A 20,045-nucleotide genomic window follows, 5' to 3' on the forward strand; every position below is an offset into this window, starting at 1 on the left:
GAAGAAGAAGAAGAAGAAGAAGAAGAAGACATGGCATACAATATAGTTACGAAAATGTAGTAAAGTTGTATTATAGTTGTATGTAAATTGTATTTAAGTTGTCTTTATGTTGTAGTTATATATATTTTTATTTGAATGTTGTATAAAAGTTGAAAAATAATTGTATAATATGTGAATCTTTGTATGAAATTTGTATTTAAGTTATAAATACTATCTTTTTATATAAATTTGTTGATATGTATCAAAAATTGCATAAAAAATGAAGTTTTGACTGAAATTTCAAAGAGGAAGAAGAACATGCCACATACAAAATATATACAATTAATATACAAAATACATACAAAAGACATATTGTATAAAATTTGTATTTAAGTTGTATGATGTTGTAATTGTATTTAACTAGGTAAAAACAATGTATGAAACTTGTAGATAAGTTATAAATAAGTTTTATACTATATAATTAGTTATATAAAATTTATTTTTAGTTTATATGTAGTTGTAGATATATCAAATTTGTAAGAAGTTATTTTTAATTTATATATTGTTGCCATACAAATTTGTATGATGTTGTGTCACTTAAAATATCATTTATCACATGAATTTTTTTTATTTCATTAGTAAGTGGTAGAATAAAATAAAAAAACATTCCATTGTCACTAAATAAATATTGAAAAAATAAACAATAGCAAATTTCAACCAAACAGTGTATGACGATGACAATTAATGTGATGACCCAAAAGGTCATCACTAATTTTAGAAATGTTGTGTTCTAAGGCCTTAAAACCTTTTTCTGTCTCACATCAATTTGCGTTCGCAATTCGGCTGCATATCCGGAAAGCCATTATATGAAAATCTATGAAAAATGATAAAGTTTACTTTTAAAATAAATTTAAGTTGACTTCGGTCAATATTTTGGGTAAACGGATCCGGACCCATGATTTGACGGTCCTGGAGGGTCCGTAGAAAAATATGGGATTTGGGCGTATGCCCGGAATCGAATTCCGAGGTTCCAAGCACGAGAATGAATTTTTAAAGAAAATTATTTCCTGGAATATATATGAGTTTTTAGAAATGAAATATGTTTGAATTTAATGGTATCGGGCCCGTATTTTGGTTTCGGAGCCCGGTACAGGTCTTATATGTGATTTAAGTTGAGCCTGTGAAATTTGGTAAGAAATGGAGGTCATATGACGTGATTCAGAACCTTAGTTGTAAAATTTGAAACTTTGAAAGTTCTTGAGATTTTTTTTTATTTTGATGCTAAATTCATAGTAGTTGATGTTATTTTGATGATTTAATTGCATGAACAAGTCTGTATGATGTTTTTAGGTTAGTGTGCATGATTAGTTTGGAGCCCCGAGGGCTCGTTTAAGTTTTGGATAGGCCACAGAGTGAATTTGGACTTTGGAAATTGCTGGTATGTTGCAGGTCTGCAGGCTTCACATTTACAAAGCCTGGCTCGCAAATGCGAGAAAGTATCACACTGGGTCACAAATGCGACAAAATTTTTGCATTTGCGAAGTTAGCAGGTTTTGAAGGGGTTCGCAATTGCGAACCCTGGTCGCAATTGCGACATCTACGACCTGCAAATTCATAACTTAGCCGAAAATCTTTCATTTTTCAAACCCTTTCAAAACCTAAACACATTTGGGTGATTTTTCAAAGACAAGTACTCTTCCAACTCAATTATAAGTCATTTCTAACTCGTTTTCATTAATCCTTAATATTATTTCACATGATTTCAACTCAAAATCAAGAGTTTTCATGGGGGAAATCGGGTGTTTTGGGTAGAACCTAGGTTTTTCAATTTTTGGGGATTTGGACCTCGATTTGAGGTTCGATTTCAAAACAAATTATATATTTGGGTTCGTGGGTGAATGAGTAATCGGGTTTTGGTTCGAACCATGGGTTTTGACCATGTGGACCCGGGGTCAATTTTTGACCTTTTGGAAAAAATTTTAGAAAACCTATTTTCATGCATTAGAATTGGTTCATTTAGCAGTTATTGATATAGTTAAGTAACTTGTGGCTAGATACAAGTGAAGTGGTGGTGGAATCAAGTGGTAAAGCGATAGTTGAGGCTTGAATTGTGTTCGTGGAATCGAGGTAAGTGTTTGGCCTAATCTTAGCTTGAGGGATTAGGAGTTGTGTCCTATTTTCTATGTGTTAGTTGTTGAGTACGACGTATAGTCATGGTGACGAGTGTCTATACGTTGGTGTCAAGCATACCCGTGACTCTTATACTATGATTAATGTGACTCCGTTTGTATTGTTCATGCCTTATGTGATGATTTCTATTGTTGAGCAAGGCTTGTGGAAGTAATATTGATATTTGAATATTGAAGAGCGTTGGCTCAAGTTGTAAAATGATTTGTGGAAGTATAATTGGCAATTGAACCTTTTAGAACATTGGCTCAAATTGTGAATTGAGTTGTGAAGTAAATGTGAAAAAGAAAAGAGGATTATGATATTGTCTCCCTGACTCGGATGTTGTTGTTTTAATGTTATCTCCTTTGTGGGGATGTTATTGTCTTGATTGGCTCAAATTGTGAATTGAGTTGTGAAGTAAATATGAAAAAGAAAAGATGATTATGATATTGTTTCCCTTGTCGGGATATGATTGTTGTGCTATTGTTCCCTTGCCGGGATTTTATTGTGAATTTGTTGATTCCCTTGCCCTTATTGCTTTTTGATTGTTGTTTGAGTGAGGAAGAGTGTTAAAGCATGAAGGGTGATTTCATGTATGATTTTTGTGAGGAAGAGTGTTAAAGCACAGAGGGTGATGCCGTGTATGATTTTTGTGAGGAAGAGTGTAAAGCATGAAGGTTGATGTCGTGCATGATATTTGTCAGAGAGTGTAAAGCATGAAGGGTGATGTCGTGCCGCACAATGTACAATTCTGTGCCATGATATGAGTGTTAATGCGCGAAGTATCATTATGTGCCATGATCATGAGAGGTAAAAGCACGAAGGGTGATGAAGTGTCGATTTTATTGATTTTATGGTGAGGACGAGAGTAAACGTACGAAGGGTGATGTCGTGCACTTGTCTTTGATTTTTCTGATTTCTATTGATAATTGAGTTACGGTGTTCTTTACATTTAACTGTTGGTTTCTGTTGTTATTTGTTGTCCCCCCGCAGCATGATTCCCCCTTCCTATCTTTAATTGTTAACTTTTACTTTTATTTTCCGTTGTATATGATTTAACTTCACATGTTTATTTGGTAGTCTGGTCCTAGTCTCATCACTACTTCGCCGAGGTTAGGCTAGGCACTTACCAGTACATGGGGTCGGTTATGCTGATACTACACTCTGCACTGTGTGCAGATCTCGGTACTAGAGCTTACGGACCTTAGCTTTGGGTTGCTGCCTTCAGTCCATTCAGAGATCCGAGGTAGTCCTACAAGCCTTTGCAGGCTTTGGTGTCTCCTTCAATCCTTTCATCCAGTTTTATTTATGTATTTCTGAGACAGTATTGTATTTATTTTTTTGGACCTTCATTTGTAGTATTCCTAGACTGTCTGTGAAATTGTGATACCAGTTCTGGGTAGTTTTTGTATGGATTGGTATTGGTATCTTTATTAAAATATTACATTTCAGTCTTCTGCTTATTAAATTTCGTTGTTTATCTAATGTTAGTTACTAATTGTTAAAGGATTAAAATGGAAAAAAGGTAAATAATTCAAATGGTCGGCTTGCCTAGCTTTCACTAGTAGGCGTCATCACGACTGGGAAATCCGGGTTGTGACAAGTTGGTATCAGAGCTGTAGGTTACTTGGGTCTCACAGTTTACGGACAAGCTTAGTAGAGTCTGAGAGATCGGTACGGAGACGTCTGTATTTATCCCTTAGAGGCTACAGAGTTAGGAAAAACTTCACATATAGTCTTTCCTATTGTGCGGTTTGGTTTCTCAATGCTAATTGAATTTCTACTCTATTCTTTCACAGATGGCGAGAACACGCGCTTCCTCATCCACTGATCAGCAGCCCGAGCCCCCAGCAGCAGTTCCCACGAGGGGCAGAGGGCGAGGCCGAGGTCGTGCTAGAGGCCGAAGCAGGGGTAGAGCTCAGTCTAGAGCAGCAGCACTAGCGGCGGAGCCTCAGGTAGAGTTTGATGATGAGGTTCTGGCCCAGACAGTTTCGGTGGGCTCGGCTCAGGTCCTAGAGGGGTTTATTGCTACCCAAGTACTCCAGGATGCTTTGGTCCGTCTAGTGGGCCTTATGGAGAGTGTCACCCGGGCAGGCTTACTTCCTGTAGCACCAGCCATCTCTCAGGCTGGGGGAGGAGCACAGACTCCCGTTACTCACACTCCGGAGCAGATGGCTCCCCAGTTTCAAAACTCCAGCAGCTCAGTCAGTTGGAGCAGCTCAGCTGGCTGTGGTAGCTCAGACCGGTGTTAGAGCAGATATATCTACTGATACCTTGTGGAAATTGGACATGTTCACCAAGCTCTTCACTACCACTTTCAGCGGTGCATCTTCTGAGGATCCCTAGGATTATTTAGACAGCTGTCATGAGGTTCTCAGGAACATGGGGATAGTGGAGACCAATGGGGTCGACTTTGCTACTTTTTTGTTTGTTTGGATCCGCCAAGACTTGGTGGAGAGATTATTGTTTGGCTAGACCAGTCGGGTCACCAGCTTTGACTTGGGAGCAGTTTCTCAGCTATTTCTGGAGAAGTTTCTCCCTATCACTCAGAGGGAGACCTATCGGAGGCAGTTTGAGCATCTCCAGTAGGGTTCTATGACTATTACTCAGTACAAGACCAGGTTTATTGATTTGTCCTGTCATGCTCTTCTTATACTTCCCACTGAGAGAGAGAGAGAGAGAGTGAGGAGGTTCATTGAGGGACTCGTTCAGCCTATTCGACTTTAGATGGTTAAGGAGACGGGGAGCGATATTTCCTTTCAGAATGCGGTCAATGTGGCCAGGAAGGTTGAGATGGTTCTATCACAGGGGGGTGGTCAGGGGTCTGACAAGAGGCCTTGTCATTCAGGCAGATTCAGTGGAGCCTCGTTTGGAGGCAGGGATACGTATGGTAGAGTCCATCCTTCTAGGCCTTTTCAGCCAGCACTTCAGGTTTCTCACGGTGCTTCAGGTGTCCATGGTTCTCAAATGCAGTATTCTAATCAGCAGTCCTACAGTGCACCACCAGTTCCTATCAGTACACCGCCGCTTTATAGTTTTCGGGGTAGTCATTCAAGTCGTCAAGGTCAGAAGTCTCAGCAGTTGAGGGCTTGTTATACTTGTGGTAATATGGGGAATATTGCTAGATTTTGCCCTCGAGCATCGAGCAGCTCTCAGCATTAGGGTTCCCGTGCCATAATTCAGGCACCGAGTGTTCCACAGCCCGCTCAGCCAGCTAAAGGTGGAGGTAGAGGTGCTAGAGGTGGAGGTAGAGGTACTAGAGGTGGAGGTCAAGTCGCTAGAGGTGGAGGCCAACCTACAGCAAGCCGTCCCAAAGATATAGTTCAGAGTGGTGGGCCCAGCCCTGATGTTATGCTCTTCCAGCCAGGCCTGAGGCTGAGGCTTCTGATGTAGTTATCACAGGTATTGTTCTGGTTTGTAGTAGAGATGCTTCAATTTTATTTGATCTAGGATCTACGTACTCCTATGTGTCATCTTATTTTGCACCGTATCTAGTCATGCCTAATGACTCTTTGAGTGCTCTTGTATATGTGTCTACACTGGTGGGTGATTCTATTGTGGTAAATCGTGTCCATCGTTTATGTATAGTTGTGATTGGTGGTCTTGAGACTTGAGTAGATTTGTTACTTCTAGACATGGTTAATTTTGATGTCATACTACGGATGGACTGGTTATCACCTTACCACGCTATCTTGGACTATCATGACAAGACTGTGACCTTAGCTTTGTCGGGTTTGCCTCATTTAGAGTGGAGAGGGACTCCTAGTCATTCTACCCATAGTGTTATCTCATATATGAAGGCTTGGTGTATGATCGAGAAGGGGTGTTTGGCCTATTTGGCATATGTTCGTGATTCTAGCGCTGAGGTTCCTTCTAAGGATTCTGTGCCTATCGTTTGTGAGTTTCCTGAGGTATTTCCTTTAGACCTGCCTGGGATGCCACCCGACAGGGATATTGACTTCTGCATTGATTTGGCTCCGGGCACCCAGCCCATTTCTATCCTGCCGTATCGTATGGCCCCGCCTGAGTTGAAAGAGTTGAAGGAGTAGTTGCAAGACTTGCTTGATAATGGCTTCATTAGGCCTAGTGTCTCGCCGTGGGGTGCGCCGGTGTTGTTTGTCAAGAAGAAGGACGGATCGATGAGGATGTGTATAGATTACCGGCAGTTGAACAAGGTGACAATCAAGAATAAGTATCCATTGCCGAAGATTGATGATTTGTTTGATCAGCTTCGGGGTGCCAAGGTATTTTCGAAGATTGACTTGAGATCTAGCTACCATTAGTTGAGGATTAGGGCATCCGATGTCCCTAAGACAGTCTTTCGCACTCGGTATGGGCATTATGAGTTCTTGGTGATGTCATTCGGGTTGACCAATGGCCCAACAACTTTTATGGATTTGATGAACCCAGTGTTTAAGCCTTACTTGGATTCATTCATGATAGTATTCATTAATGATATTTTGATCTATTCCCGCAGCCGGGAGGGGTATGAGCAGCATCCGAGAGTGGTTCTTCAGACTTTGAGAGATAGTCAGTTGTATGCTAAGCTTTCGAAGTGTGAGTTCTGGTTAAGTTCAGTTGCATTATTGGGTCATGTTGTATTAGCAGAGGGTATTCAGGTAGATCCGAAAAAGATAGAGCAAAAGAACTGGCCTAGACCTGCATCAGCCATAGAGATCCGGAGTTTCTTGGGTTTGGCAAGCTATTAATGTCGGTTTGTGGAGGGGTTTTCATCTATTGTAGCCCCGATGACCAGGTTGAACCAGAAAAGTGCCCAATTCAGGTGGTCGGACGAGTGTGAGGCGAGCTTTCAGAAGCTTAAGACAGCTTTGATTACTGCTCCAGTGTTGGTTTTTCCCACAGGTTTAGGGCCATATACAATTTATTGTGATGTATTTCATATTGGACTTGGTACGGTGTTGATGCAGGATGGCAAGGTCATTGATTATGCTTCACGACAGTTAAAGATTCATGAGAAGAATTATCCAGTTCATGATTTGGAGTTAGCAGCCATTGTTCACGCATTGAAGATTTGGAGGCATTATCTGTATGGCGTGTCATGTGAGGTGTTCACGGATTACAAGAGTCTACAATATTTGTTCAAACAGAAGGATCTAAATTTGAGGCAGAGAAGGTGGTTGGAGCTATTGAAAGACTATGATATCACCATCTTATATCATCCGGGAAAGGCCAATGTGGTGGCCGACGCCTTGAGTAGAAAGTCAGTCAATATAGGCAGTCTCACGTATATTCCGGTCGGTGAGAAACCACTTGCTTTAGATGTTCAGGCTTGGGCCAATCAGTTCGTGAGATTGGATATTTCTGAGCCTAGTCGTATGTTAGCTTGTACAGTCTCTCATTCTTCATTATTTGAGCATATTCGAGATCGGCAGTATGATGATCCTTATTTGTGTGTTCTTAGGGATATAGTGCGGCACAGGGGTGCCAAGTAGGTTACAGTTGGAGATGATGGAGTTTTGAGGCTGCAGGGTCGATTTGTGTGCCTAATGTGGATGGGCTCCGAGAGTTGATTTTAGAGGAGGCCCATAGCTCCCGGTACTCTATTCATTCGGGTGCTGCCAAGATGTATCAGTATTTGCGGCAGCATTATTGGTGGAGGAGGATGAAGAAGGATATGTTGCATATGTGGCTCGGTGTTTGAATTGTTAGCAGGTAAAGTACGAGCATCAGATACCTGGTGGTTTGTTGCAGAAGATCGAGATTCCTGAGTGGAAGTGGGAGTGGATCACTATGGACTTCATTGTTGGACTCCCGCGGACTCAGAGAAAGTTCGATGCAGTGTGGGTTATTGTTGATAGGTTGACCAAGTCAGCACATTTTATTCTGGTGGCAGTCTCATATTCTTTCGAGAGGTTAACTGAGATCTATATCCAGAAGATTGTCCATCTTCAAGTTGTGCCCGTGTCTATCATTTCGGACTGAGGTACGCAGTTTACCTCATATTTCTGGAGAGCAGTTCAGCGTAAGTTGGGCACACAAGTCGGGTTGAGCGCAATATTTCATCCTCAGACGGACGGGCAGTCCGAGCATACTATTCAGATTTTGGAGGATATGCTCCGAGCTTGTGTCATTGACTTTAGAGGCTTGTAGGATCAGTTTTTGCCTTTAGCAGAGTTTTCTACAACAACAACTACCAGTTGAGCATCTAGATGGCTCCTTATAAGGCTTTATATGGTAGGCGGTATCGGTCACCGGTTGGATGGTTTGAGCCGGGAGAGGCTCGGTTGTTGGGTATAAATCAGTACAGGATGTCTTGAACAAGGTCCGGATCATTCAGGATAGGCTTCATACAGCTTAGTCCAAGTAAAAGAGTTATGCCGACCGTAAGGTTCGTAATGTGGCATTCATGGTCGGCGAGCGGGTGTTGCTTCGGGTATCGCCTATGAAGGGCGTGATGAGATTTGGAAAGAAGGATAAGCTTAGCCCTAGGTTCATTGGCCCATTTGAGATTCTTGATCGAGTGGGAGAGGTGGCTTACAGACTTGCATGGCCGCCGAGATTATCAGTCATGCATCCAGTGTTTCATGTGTCCATGCTTCGAAAATAATATGGCGATCCATCCCACGTGTTAGATTTCAGCACTATCCAGTTGGACAAGGACTTATCCTATGAGGAAGAACCGGTAGCTATTCTATACTGGCAGGTTTGTCAATTTAGATCGAAGAGTTTCCCTTATGTTCGTGTTCATTGGAGAGGTCAGCCTGTTGAGGCATTGGCCTGGGAGTCCGAGTCCAATATGCGAAGCCGTTATCCCCATCTTTTCTCCGACTCTGGTACTTACTTCTTATGTCCGTTCGAGGATGAACTGTTGTTTCAGATGTGGAGAATGTGATGACCTTGTTTTAGAAACAAATTCTATGTTCCGAGACCTTAAAAACCTCTTTTTGTCTCACCTCGATTTGCATGCACAGTCTGGGTGCGTATCCGGAAATACATTATGTGAAAATCTGTGAAAAATGATAAAGTTTGCTTTTAAAATGAATTTAAGTTAGTTTCGGTCAAGATTTTGGGTAACGGACCCGGACCCATGATTTGACAGTCCCGGAGGTTTCGTAGGAAAATATAGGAGTTGGGCGTATGCCCGGAATCGAATTTTGAGGTCCCAAGCCCGAGAAATGAATTTTTAAAGAAAATTATTTTCTGGAATATATATATGAGTTTTTGGAAATGAAATATGTTTGAATTTGATGGTATCGGGCCCGTATTTTGGTTCTATAGCCCGATACAGGTCTTATATGTGATTTAAGTTGAGCTTGTGAAATTTGGTAAGAAACGGAGGTCATATGACGTGATTCGGAACTTTAGTTGTAAAATTTGAAAGTTTGAATGTTCTTGAGATTTTCTTTGATTTTGATGCTAAATTCATAGTTTTGATGGTATTTTGATGATTTGATTGCACGAGCAAGTCTGTATGATATTTTTAGGTTAGTGTGCATGTTTGGTTTGGAGCCCCGAGGGCTCAGGTGAGTTTTGAATAGGCCACGAAGTGAATTTGGACTTAGGAAATTGCTGGTATGTTGCAGGTCTGCAGGCTTCGCATTTGCGAAGCTTAGCTCGCAAATGTGAGAAAGTATCGCAAATGCGAAAGTCGACCTGGGCTGCCTTGGTCGCAAATGCGACTTTTGTATCGAATATGCGATATCGCATTTGCGAAAGGTCCCTCGCAAATGCGAAGGTGATCGGAATTGCACTGGGTCGCAAATGCGAAGATTTTGTCGCATTTGCGAAGTTAGCAGGTTTTGAAGGGGTTTGCAATTGCAAACCCTAGTCGCAATTGCGACATTTGCGACCTGCAAATTCATAACTTAGCCGAAAATCTTTCATTTTTCAAACCATTTCAAAACCTAAACACCTTTGGGCGATTTTTCAAAGACAAGTACTCTTTCGAATCGATTGTAAGTCATTTCTAACTCATTTTCATTAATCTTTAACATCTTTTCACATGATTTCAACTAAAAATCAAGGGTTTTCATGGGGGAAATTGGGTGTTTTGGGTAGAACCTAGGTTTTTCAAATTTTGGGGATTTGGACCTCGATTTGAGGTGTGATTTCAAAACAAATTATATATTTGGGTTCGTGGGTGAATGGGTAATCAATTTTTGGTTCGAACCTCGGGTTTTGACCATGTGGGCCTGGGGTCGATTTTTGACTTTTTGGGAAAAATTTTAGAAAACCTATTTTCATGCATTAGAATTGGTTCATTTAGCATTTATTGATATAGTTAAGTAACTTGTGGCTAGATACAAGCGAATTGGTGGTGGAATCAAGAGGTAAAGCGATAGTTGAGGCTTGAATTGTGTTCGTGGCATCGAGGTAAGTGTTTGGTCTAACCTTAGCTTGAGGGATTAGGAGTTGTGTCCTATTTGCTATGTGTTATTTGTCGAGTACGACGTATAGGCATGGTGACGAGTATCTATACGTTGGTGTCAAGCATGTCTGTGAGTCTTATACTATGATTAATGTGACTCTGTTTATAATGTTCATGCCTTATGTGATGATTTTTATTGTTGAGCAAGGCTTGTGGAACTAATATTGGTATTTGAATATTGAAGAGCGTTGGCTCAAGTTATAAAATGATTTGTGGAAGTATAATTGGCAATTGAACCTTATAGAGCATTTGCTCAAATTGTGAAGTAAATGTGAAAAAGAAAAGAGAATTATGATATTGTCTCCCTTGTCGGGATGTTGTTGTTTTAATGTTATCTCCCCTGCCGGGATGTTATTATCTTGATATTGCTTCCCTTGCCGGGATATGATTGTTGTGTTATTGTTCCCTTGCCGGAATTTTATTCTGAATTTGTTGATTCCCTTGCCCTTATTGCTTTGTGATTGTTGTTTGGGTGAGGAAGAGTATTAAAACACGAAGGGTGATGTCGTGTATGATTTTTGTGAGGAAGAGTGTAAAGCACGAAGGGTGATGTCGTGTATGATATTTGTGAGAGAGTGTAAAGCACGAAGGGTGATGTCATGTCGCACGATGTACAATTTTGTGCCATGATATGAGTGTTAATGTGTGAAGTATCATTCCGTGCCATGATTATGTAAGGTAAAAGCACGAAGGGTGATGTCGTGCCGATTTTATTGATTTTATAGTGAGCACGATATTAAAAGCATGAAGGTGATACGGTGCACTTGTCTTTGATTTTCCTGATTTCTATTGATAATTGAGTTACGGTGTTCTTTACATTTAACTGTTAGCTTCTGTTGCTATTTTTTGTCCACCACAGCATGATTCCCTCTTCCTATCTTTAATTGTTAAGTTTTGCTTTTATTTTTTGCTGTATATGATTTAACTGCATAGGTTTATTTGGTAGTCTGGTCCTAGCCTCGTCACTACTTCGCCGAGGTTAGGCTAAGCACTTACCAGCACATGGGGTCGGTTGTGCTGATACTACACTCTGCACTATGTGCAGATCCCGGTACTGGAGCTTATGGACCTTAGCTTTGGGTTGCTGCCTTCAGTCCATTTAGAGATCCGAGGTAGTCCTGCAGGCGTCCGCAAGCCTTGGCATCTCCTTCTATCCTTTCATCCTGTTTCATTTATGTATTTCCGAGACAGTATTGTATTTCTTTTTCGGACCTTTATTTGTAGTATTCCTAGACCGTCTATAAAATTATGACATCAATTCTGGTAGTTTATGTATGGATTGGTATTGACATCTTTATTAAAATATTACATTTCAGTCTTCCGCTTATTAAATTCCGATGTTTATCTAATGTTGGTTACTAATTGTTAAAGGATTAAACTGAGAAAAAGGTAAATAATTCAAATGGTCAGCTTGTCTAGCTTTCACTAATAGGCCCCATCACGAATCCCGAGGGTGGAAAATCCGGGTCGTGACAATTAAGGAAGTAAATTCTTGTAAAATTCATAGAGCCAAGTTTTGTTAAAAGCAATTAAGGCGGCAGAATTTTTTTGACATTTCCTTATCGCTCTAAGAAGATTTCACCTTCATTTTACAAGCAATTAAGGAAGAAGAAAAATAAGGAAAGAGGAGAGGAGAAAAAAAGGAAAAGAGTGTAACTGAATCTCTTAATTTAAGGCACTAATAATTGATTATATTTGGAGAGAGGCGGCAGAGAATAGGGAAAGAGCTATTTTTTGTTACCCCCCCCCCCCTCTCTTCGTCTCCCTATCTCTCCTTCTCTGTTTTTTTTTTTCAAATTTTTCTTCCTTTGATGTTCTCTTTTTTTATGCTTTCTTGTTGTATAGAGTTTTAATGAAATCCATCAATGGATTCAATCGTTTTATTATAAAGTTTTAACCTAGCAATTTCCTTTCATGTTGCACAATTGATATTCGAATTAAAATTGTCAATTAATAAATTTTTAAGGCGTTTGATTCTCCACCATTGACATCCATTAAAAAGCTTCCAAGCTTTAAATTTGAATTTTCAAAAATTATTATTTGTTTGAATTGGGTGTTGTTGCAAACAATTGAGAATATTTTTTGGAGTTTATATCTCAATATTTAGGGTGTTTGGTGAAGATTAGACTTGATTTTCGCCGAATTTCTGATTGAAAGAAGAAGAAGAAGAAGAAGAAGAAGAAGAAGAAGAAGAAGAAGAAGAAGAAGAAGAAGAAGAAGAAGAAGAAGAAGAAGAAGAAGAAGAAGAAGAAGAAGAAGAAGAACACATGGCATACAATATACCTACGAAATTGTAGTAAAATTGTATTATAGTTGTATGTAAATTATATTTAAGTTTCTTATGTTGTAGTTATATATATTTTTATTTGAATGTTGTATGAAAGTTGAAAAATAGTTGTATAATGTATGAATCATTGTATGAAATTTGTATTTAAGTTATAAATACTATTTCTTTACATAAATTTGTTGATATGTATCAAAAATTGTATAAAGAGATAAAGTTTTGATTGAAATTTCAAAGAGGAAGAAGAACACACTACATACAAAATATATACAAATCATATACAAAATACATACAAAAGACATATTGTATAAAATTTATATGAAAATTATATTTAAGTTGTATGATATTGTAATTATATTTAACTAGGTAAAAATAATGTATAAAAGTTCTAAATAAGTTATAAATAAATTTTATACTATATAATTAGTTATATAAAATTTATTTTTAGTTTATATGTAGTTGTAGATATATCAAATTTGTAAGAATTTATTTTCAATTTATATGTTGTTGTACCATACAAATTTGTATGATGTTCTGTCACTTAAAATATGATTTATCACATGAATTTGTTTTATTTCATTAGTTAGTGATAGTATAAAATAAAAATAACATTCTATTTTTACTAAATAAATATCGAAAAATAAAACAATAGCAAATTTCAACCAAACAGTGTATGACGATGACAGTTAAGGAAGTAAATTCTTGTAAACTTCATAGAGCCAAGTTTTGTTAAAAGCAATTAAGGCGGTAGAAATTTTTTGATATTTCCTTATCGCTCTAAAAAGATTTCACCTTCATTTTACAAGCAATTAAGGCAGAAGAAAAATAAGGAAAAAGGAGGGAAAAAAAGAAAAAGAATGTAATTGAATCTCTTAATTTAAGGTACTAATAATTGATTAAATTTGGAGAGATGCGGCAGAGAATAAGGAAAGAGGAGAGGAGAGAAAAAAGGAAAAAACTATAATTAAATTCCCTAATTTAAGCCACTAATAATGGATTTTATATAATTTGTAGTGATTCTTATTTAGAGCGGATAATATACAAAACTAAAATAATTTTAGTAAATAAATTTCAAATATTGTATAGGAAGAAAAAACTCCCAAATGGATTGTTGTAGGGTCATGAGCCTAAAGTTAATTGATTTGGGCAATTTTTAGAAAGGCATTACTCATATTTGTAAGGGATTATTGCACAAATAGCCAGCCAATTTTGTTGTTTACTTTTTCTAGCATTTTGAAAAAGAGGATCAAATTCTCCGAATTTTAAAATTATTGACCACAAGTTAACCAAAATAAGGCAACAAATCTTCAAAAGCGAGGGTGCAAGTTGTGCTGCTTAAGCTATCAGAGTTAGATCAACGACCCACATTTTTGTAATGTGATATTGACTTAATTTTGAGGGCAGATCCATCTTGAATCATGACTGTTTCTTTCTAATGATATCATCAAGATAGTCTTGTCAATTTTGAAAGAGTCAACTTATGGATATATAGATAGTCATCTACATCATTTAATTCATATTTGTTAGTAAAATTGCTATTTTATCTAATTGCTATCCGAATTATTAGTTGTGGCACTAGATATTTCTTAAAACTATTTCACTCAGTTTAAGGGTGAAACTTCTAAACATCGTAAAAATCATAATAGTGGACTCTTTCCCATCATAGAAAATCTTCTAGAAATGTTACACTCAGTGGAAGGAAATTTTAGACACGTCAAATTTTGTCACCTAATTAACCTTCAAATGATTTAGCAAAATCCACTAAAAGCTTTTCCCCTTTTTCGTGTCAAGATAAAATTGAACCATCCTGCAGTCTACAGAGATTTTCTTAATTGCAGTCAAAGATAGAACTGTAATTAATAACTACGTCAACTTAATTAATTTAACTCTACATCTCATAATTTTAGCACTTGAGAAGAGTCGAATCATTTGAGGATGATCCAGCATGTCCCATATTCAAGCTTGGTCTTCCTAGTGTAAATTCAAGATTAACCAATGTATCAGAAGAAGTTGAGTTATCGGCTGGCTCAATAACTTTCATCTGCACAAATCCAATTACAAAAAATTAACATACATACTTATAAATTTAGGTCCTCAACATATAGGGAAAAAAATCTATATTCCAATAATAATATGGAAATTAACTTACATTTGAATAGATGTGAGGATAAGGAAATGCCCTTTCTCTATTTGAGTGGCTCCATGCATTTGTCTCAGTCATAAATGAAGATGGAATTCTGCTAATTTGTTTAAGATAAAACATGTTAGTACGTAAGACAAGAATTTCAATTTGAAACACTATTAGGGTTTTTCTTGGACTTATAGAGGTTTAGGTGGTGCAATCAAGATTGTGGGCAACATCTATATATCTAACGTAGTGACATGCATTTTGCCTGTACATGCTAGGTATATGGAGCAACGGTAAAGTCCTATAGGTCACGTGTTCGGGTCGTAGAAGCAGACACTAATGGGTAGGACGTCTACATCATACTCCTTATAGTACGGCCCTTTCCCGGATTCAGTGTGAACACGAAATACTTTGTACACCAGTTAGCCCTATGCTAGGTATATATATGGACCATTAGAAAGTTGAAAAATGAACACCAAAATGAAGACGTAAATGGCATGTTAGAATATGAAGTATATTAATGAGTTAAGAGCATGTTTTAGATGATTTAAGGAGGGTACTAGTATATGCTAGATCGAATTAACTGATAGACTAAAGCAGTGTTTAATACTCCAATGGATTACTTATGATTAATGTAAATAATTTTGGTTTTGGCATGGCCGTCCATGAAAGAAGTCAACAAAGTTCATCCAAAAAGAACATTGAATTAATAATCTCGCATAACAATATATGGGGCAAATACAGGACCCCTACCAATCCGAATTGAAGTGTACCCAAGTGGCACCCTAGCTAGTATACAATTTGGAGATTTGAGCCAAACGGCCTGCTTGACTTTTTAGAAACACCTCTCACTTATAGAGATCGGTGCTTAAATCAATTACCCTTCTTCCCCAATAAAAACAAGTCCCTTCCCTTTCAGCTAATGTAATATCTCTGATACATATGATCTGCCATTTTAATCAAGTGAATTTCATTTAGAATATTTGATGTTTTAAAAAATAGTGTAGTGTTGATTAATTACGATATTTAAATGAGATAAATGGTAATTGAAAAGACAAATATGTAAACCGGATAGAAATAAATAGTAGTACTAGCTACTCTCTCAGGTCCATAATGAGTGACATTTTGGCATTTGACACGCATTTTAAGAAAATACTAACTCCTAAATTAACCTTAATTAAAATTTGCATATTGTTAACTTGACACATTGAGATATGTAAATAAGTACAAATTTTGAAAAAAACAAAGTTAATTTTTTCTTGATTATGCAAAAGATCATTTATTTTGAATTAAAATAATAATGTCAAAAAAGCCACCTATTATGGACCAGCGGGAGTAGTGGATTTTGATTCCAAACATTATAGCAATAGGATAGGATTTCACACGTAACTCACAACTCTCTAAACCTAGAAGCCCTTGTACATTATTCACCAAGATCAAGATACTTAGAGCCGTAGAGTATTTAATCGCATTTATCTCTCTACACTATTAACAAAGCTAATACAGACACCATCATATTGTACCAGAATAAATTCCACGGTCAAGGCATTTTTGTGTGTGTATGTCTGCCTCCTACACTAATTATTGATTCATCCACATGCTAAGCTATTACTTCGTATCTATAACAAGTCCTTAAAGTATTTTCCACACTAGCCCTTAAATACAGTTGTCTACAATTATCCTTAGTATATACATTAATTAAGATACATGTTTAAGAATATTTTCAAACTCGATCTTATAAGGGCAACTCGATGTACAAAGGTGTTCCACGTTCACGTAGAGTCTGAGGAAGGGTCACGCTCCAAGGATGTAACGTAGATAGCCTAATCTAATGCAAGTATTAATTGCTGCCTCCATGGCTCAAACTCATGACCTATAGATTAAATAGAGACAACTTTACCGTTGCTTTATGACTCCCTTCAAACTCGATCTAACAATTTAATTAAAAAAGTACAAAGTGTTATAAAGATACATATATAAAGCAATAACATCTACTTAGATATTATAGAGAGATATGTATTTGTCTACTAGTTAGTTTGGTGCTTATCTATTCGTATGTGTGCATGTCAGTAACCCATTAATGGTTGCCTTCGGTTCCAATTTGTAATGATGAAGAAATGAAAATACAGCATATTCAAACAAAGTCAGAAGATAAAATGGAGAAATAATGTACTATAGTTGAGAAGCAGATGCACTCACCTGATATGAGCATTTTGTGGTATGGTGTTTGATAGTGATACTGAAGGGTCAGTCATTGCATCAATCTCCTCACAAGATTTTTCATATTCACTAATATTATTCCCTCTGTTTGGGTTCACAAATATCTCTGTCATTCCTTTAGCTGCAAATTAAAGTTATAATTTTATTTATCAATAATCAGCATATAATAAGTCATGACTTGTATGCATGGACTAAATTCAAACCCAATAGTAATATATATCCTAGCTACCACAGATTTTTGTTTATAAAAGGGCAGCCGGTGCACTAAATTTCCACTATACGCGGGGTATGTGGAAGGGCCGGACTACAAGGGTCTATTGTACACAACACTATCCTATCGGCTCTAACGCATAGCCTTCTGATCGCATGACAATAACTTTACCAGTTACCCAAGGCTCCCTTCTGATTTTTGTGTATGAGGAGAACAAAGTTTTCCAACTCGCAAACAAAAAGAATGATGGAAGTGAAAATATACTGGGGTCCTTTAGGAGATGAAATTCCAAATATACCTGTTGTTTTGTCAGTGCTCTTCACTGTTCTATACATCTGCATGAAAAAAACACAGAAAGTATATATTAGGCGAAAAGTCCACATTGCTAAGATTACAACTCAAGATGCCTTTTTGTCTTAACCCCTTTGTACTCCAAAAGAAAAACACCAGGTTTCACATGGATTTTTGCAGTGTAAAAATACAAGATACGAAGGAAAAAAAAAGGTACAAAGATATCTATAAAAATCAAATATAGATCCATTTTCTTCATACATTCAAAGGACTATTGATTACTCTATTGGAAAAAGTAACCTTACCTGTAAGTGACTCTTCACATGAGCTAATGTTAGATCCTTCACATTCATCAACTCTAGCACCGATTTTGGTGTTGCTCCTATTCGAGAAAAAAAATATAAAGAAAATTTAGTACAGCATTTAAACAGCAACGCAACTCTGGTTCAATCTCAAGCAAGCGAAGCTCAATAACAACAAATCCAGTATAATTTTACAAATAAGGTCTAGGAGGGTAGTGTGTACTCAGACCTTACTCCTACCTTGAGAAGGTAAAGAGGAGGTTTCCGGTAGCTCAAGCAAGTGAAGCTAGGCTATATGATTTCTCTTTGTTTAAAAATTTAAGATCATTTAATTATTACGATATCAAAGAATGTTACTTTAATTTGAGGACTCTTATTTTTCAACTTACGTTCATGTCCACCTAGAAGCTGAACAGCATGAACAAAATGAGCATGAAGAGTTGAAGTCCATCTCATTCTAGGAGCTCTAACGCTTCTTTTTACCCCACTTATCATTCTTGAACTTCTCTTGAAATCACGGCCATATATTTGAGGTTGATATTGCTGGTGATGTTGATGCTGATGATAACGTTGAAGGTTTCTATTTGGTAGTTGCCCAAACCCTAGACTTAGCGTCGGCTCAAAAGAGGTAAGTAAAGGAAGATTATTAAAAGCTTTTTGTGGGCGAAAAATTCCATTATTTTCGTGGCTCAAATCGCTTCCGCCGCTGCTACCGGACTCCGTCGAAAAACTATGATTATCACACTTTAAAATATTTGAGGGTAAGCTAATCTGTAAAGAAAGATCAGGCATACTTGAACTTATTGTGTCCCTCATAGGTTTTGAGCTGAAAAAGAACGTTCTTTTGAAAAGGGGTCTTGAAAATAGAGAAATGAACTGTTAAACAGGAAAGGGAAAAAGGTTTTTTTGAGTTGTGATTATCTCATGAGTGCCTTATGATTTGCATGTTGTGAATAAAAAGAGAGAGAGAGAGAGAGAGAGAGAGGGAGCAAAAGAAAGGAGGGGTTCAGAATAGGCTTTTTGCTAAAGAAAACCTATAAAAAGGATAGGGATTTGATAAAGAAACAAAAGTAGAAATGTGCAGATGAACGAGGAGATGAATAGCAGAGACTATTAGTAAGCTCTAGTCAACATAAATAATGTACAAGAAAGTAAATAACTTCAAACTATGGCTTTTGTTATTCTTGGGGTCTGAATCTGTAAAGCAAAGGTATTGCTTTAAAAGGTTTGTGTAAAGAGGGAACTGTATTTAAGGATACAGAAGGTTCAAACGCCTTTAATTTCTTCAGAGAGTTAAATGTTTTGTTTGGACGTTGGGGACAAAGAATTAAGGGTTGGGGGTGGGTGGGGTGGGGTGGGGGGTGGGAGTCCCCTTTTGCTATATTAGCTTTGCAATTTGGAAAATGGTTGTAATAAGAGGTGCAGAGATATAATGGAGGTATTCTTGAAGGGAATGGTTGGAATTCGAGAAAACAAATTAGTGTACTGTTCAATGGAATATTGGGAAAGGAATTGCTCTCTCTCTCTCTCATATACACACATTCTCTTGTTCTCTTTTAAGTGTCCATAGATTGCGACCTATAATAAAATTCTGCTGTTTTTATTCCATTATGTTTATTTTTGGTCTTTTAGCTTTTTCCTGAATTTGTATATTCCAACAATATTTTTGTGAAAGAAGCTGGAGTGACTCTGATGAGGCCAAAATATCCATTGCCCCCAAAAACATTAATTTGAAGAATTAATACTAATTAATGTCCTCTAAGCATAAACGGTATCCATGTCATTGTCACCTAACAAACTAACTTAATTCTGGAAGCTGAATTGGTACTCTTATTTTCAGGAAAATTTAGTCCTAAAAATAATACCAAACCTTCGCACAACAAATTCAGCTATATAAATTTGAATTTAGTTCTCTTCTAAAGGAATGAGAGGGAAAACACTTGTAATGACAAAGTTTGATTTATATAAAACAAGATGCCGGTTGTCAAATTATTAGATTTATTTCACAACTCATTAAATTATCTCAAACGAGTCAATTTCTGCAACATTATTTATTTTCCGTTTTCAATAAA

The 20,045-nt window shown here is 37.4% G+C and overlaps 1 protein-coding gene across 2 annotated transcripts; it reads right to left on the minus strand.

Moving 5' to 3' along the window:
* Positions 1-14,568: 14,568 nt before the first annotated feature.
* LOC107775986 (putative transcription factor KAN4) lies at positions 14,569-19,475 on the minus strand. 2 transcript variants are annotated; one of them, XM_016595794.2, is made up of 6 exons: positions 18,363-19,475; positions 17,977-18,053; positions 17,679-17,715; positions 17,149-17,290; positions 14,971-15,058; positions 14,569-14,862 (listed from the first exon to the last, which is right to left on the minus strand). In XM_016595794.2, exons 1-6 carry the CDS (start codon positions 18,787-18,789, stop codon positions 14,725-14,727), a joined length of 909 nt encoding a protein of 302 aa, XP_016451280.1. In that variant the 5' UTR covers positions 18,790-19,475; the 3' UTR covers positions 14,569-14,724. The 2 variants fall into 2 exon arrangements, with proteins under 2 accessions (XP_016451280.1, XP_075088674.1); XM_075232573.1 differs by having other exon boundaries at positions 14,971-15,061.
* Between the last annotated feature and the right edge of the window lie 570 nt (positions 19,476-20,045).

Source organism: Nicotiana tabacum, chromosome 16 (genome assembly GCF_000715075.1).
Source record: "Nicotiana tabacum cultivar K326 chromosome 16, ASM71507v2, whole genome shotgun sequence".
NCBI lineage: Eukaryota > Viridiplantae > Streptophyta > Magnoliopsida > Solanales > Solanaceae > Nicotiana > Nicotiana tabacum.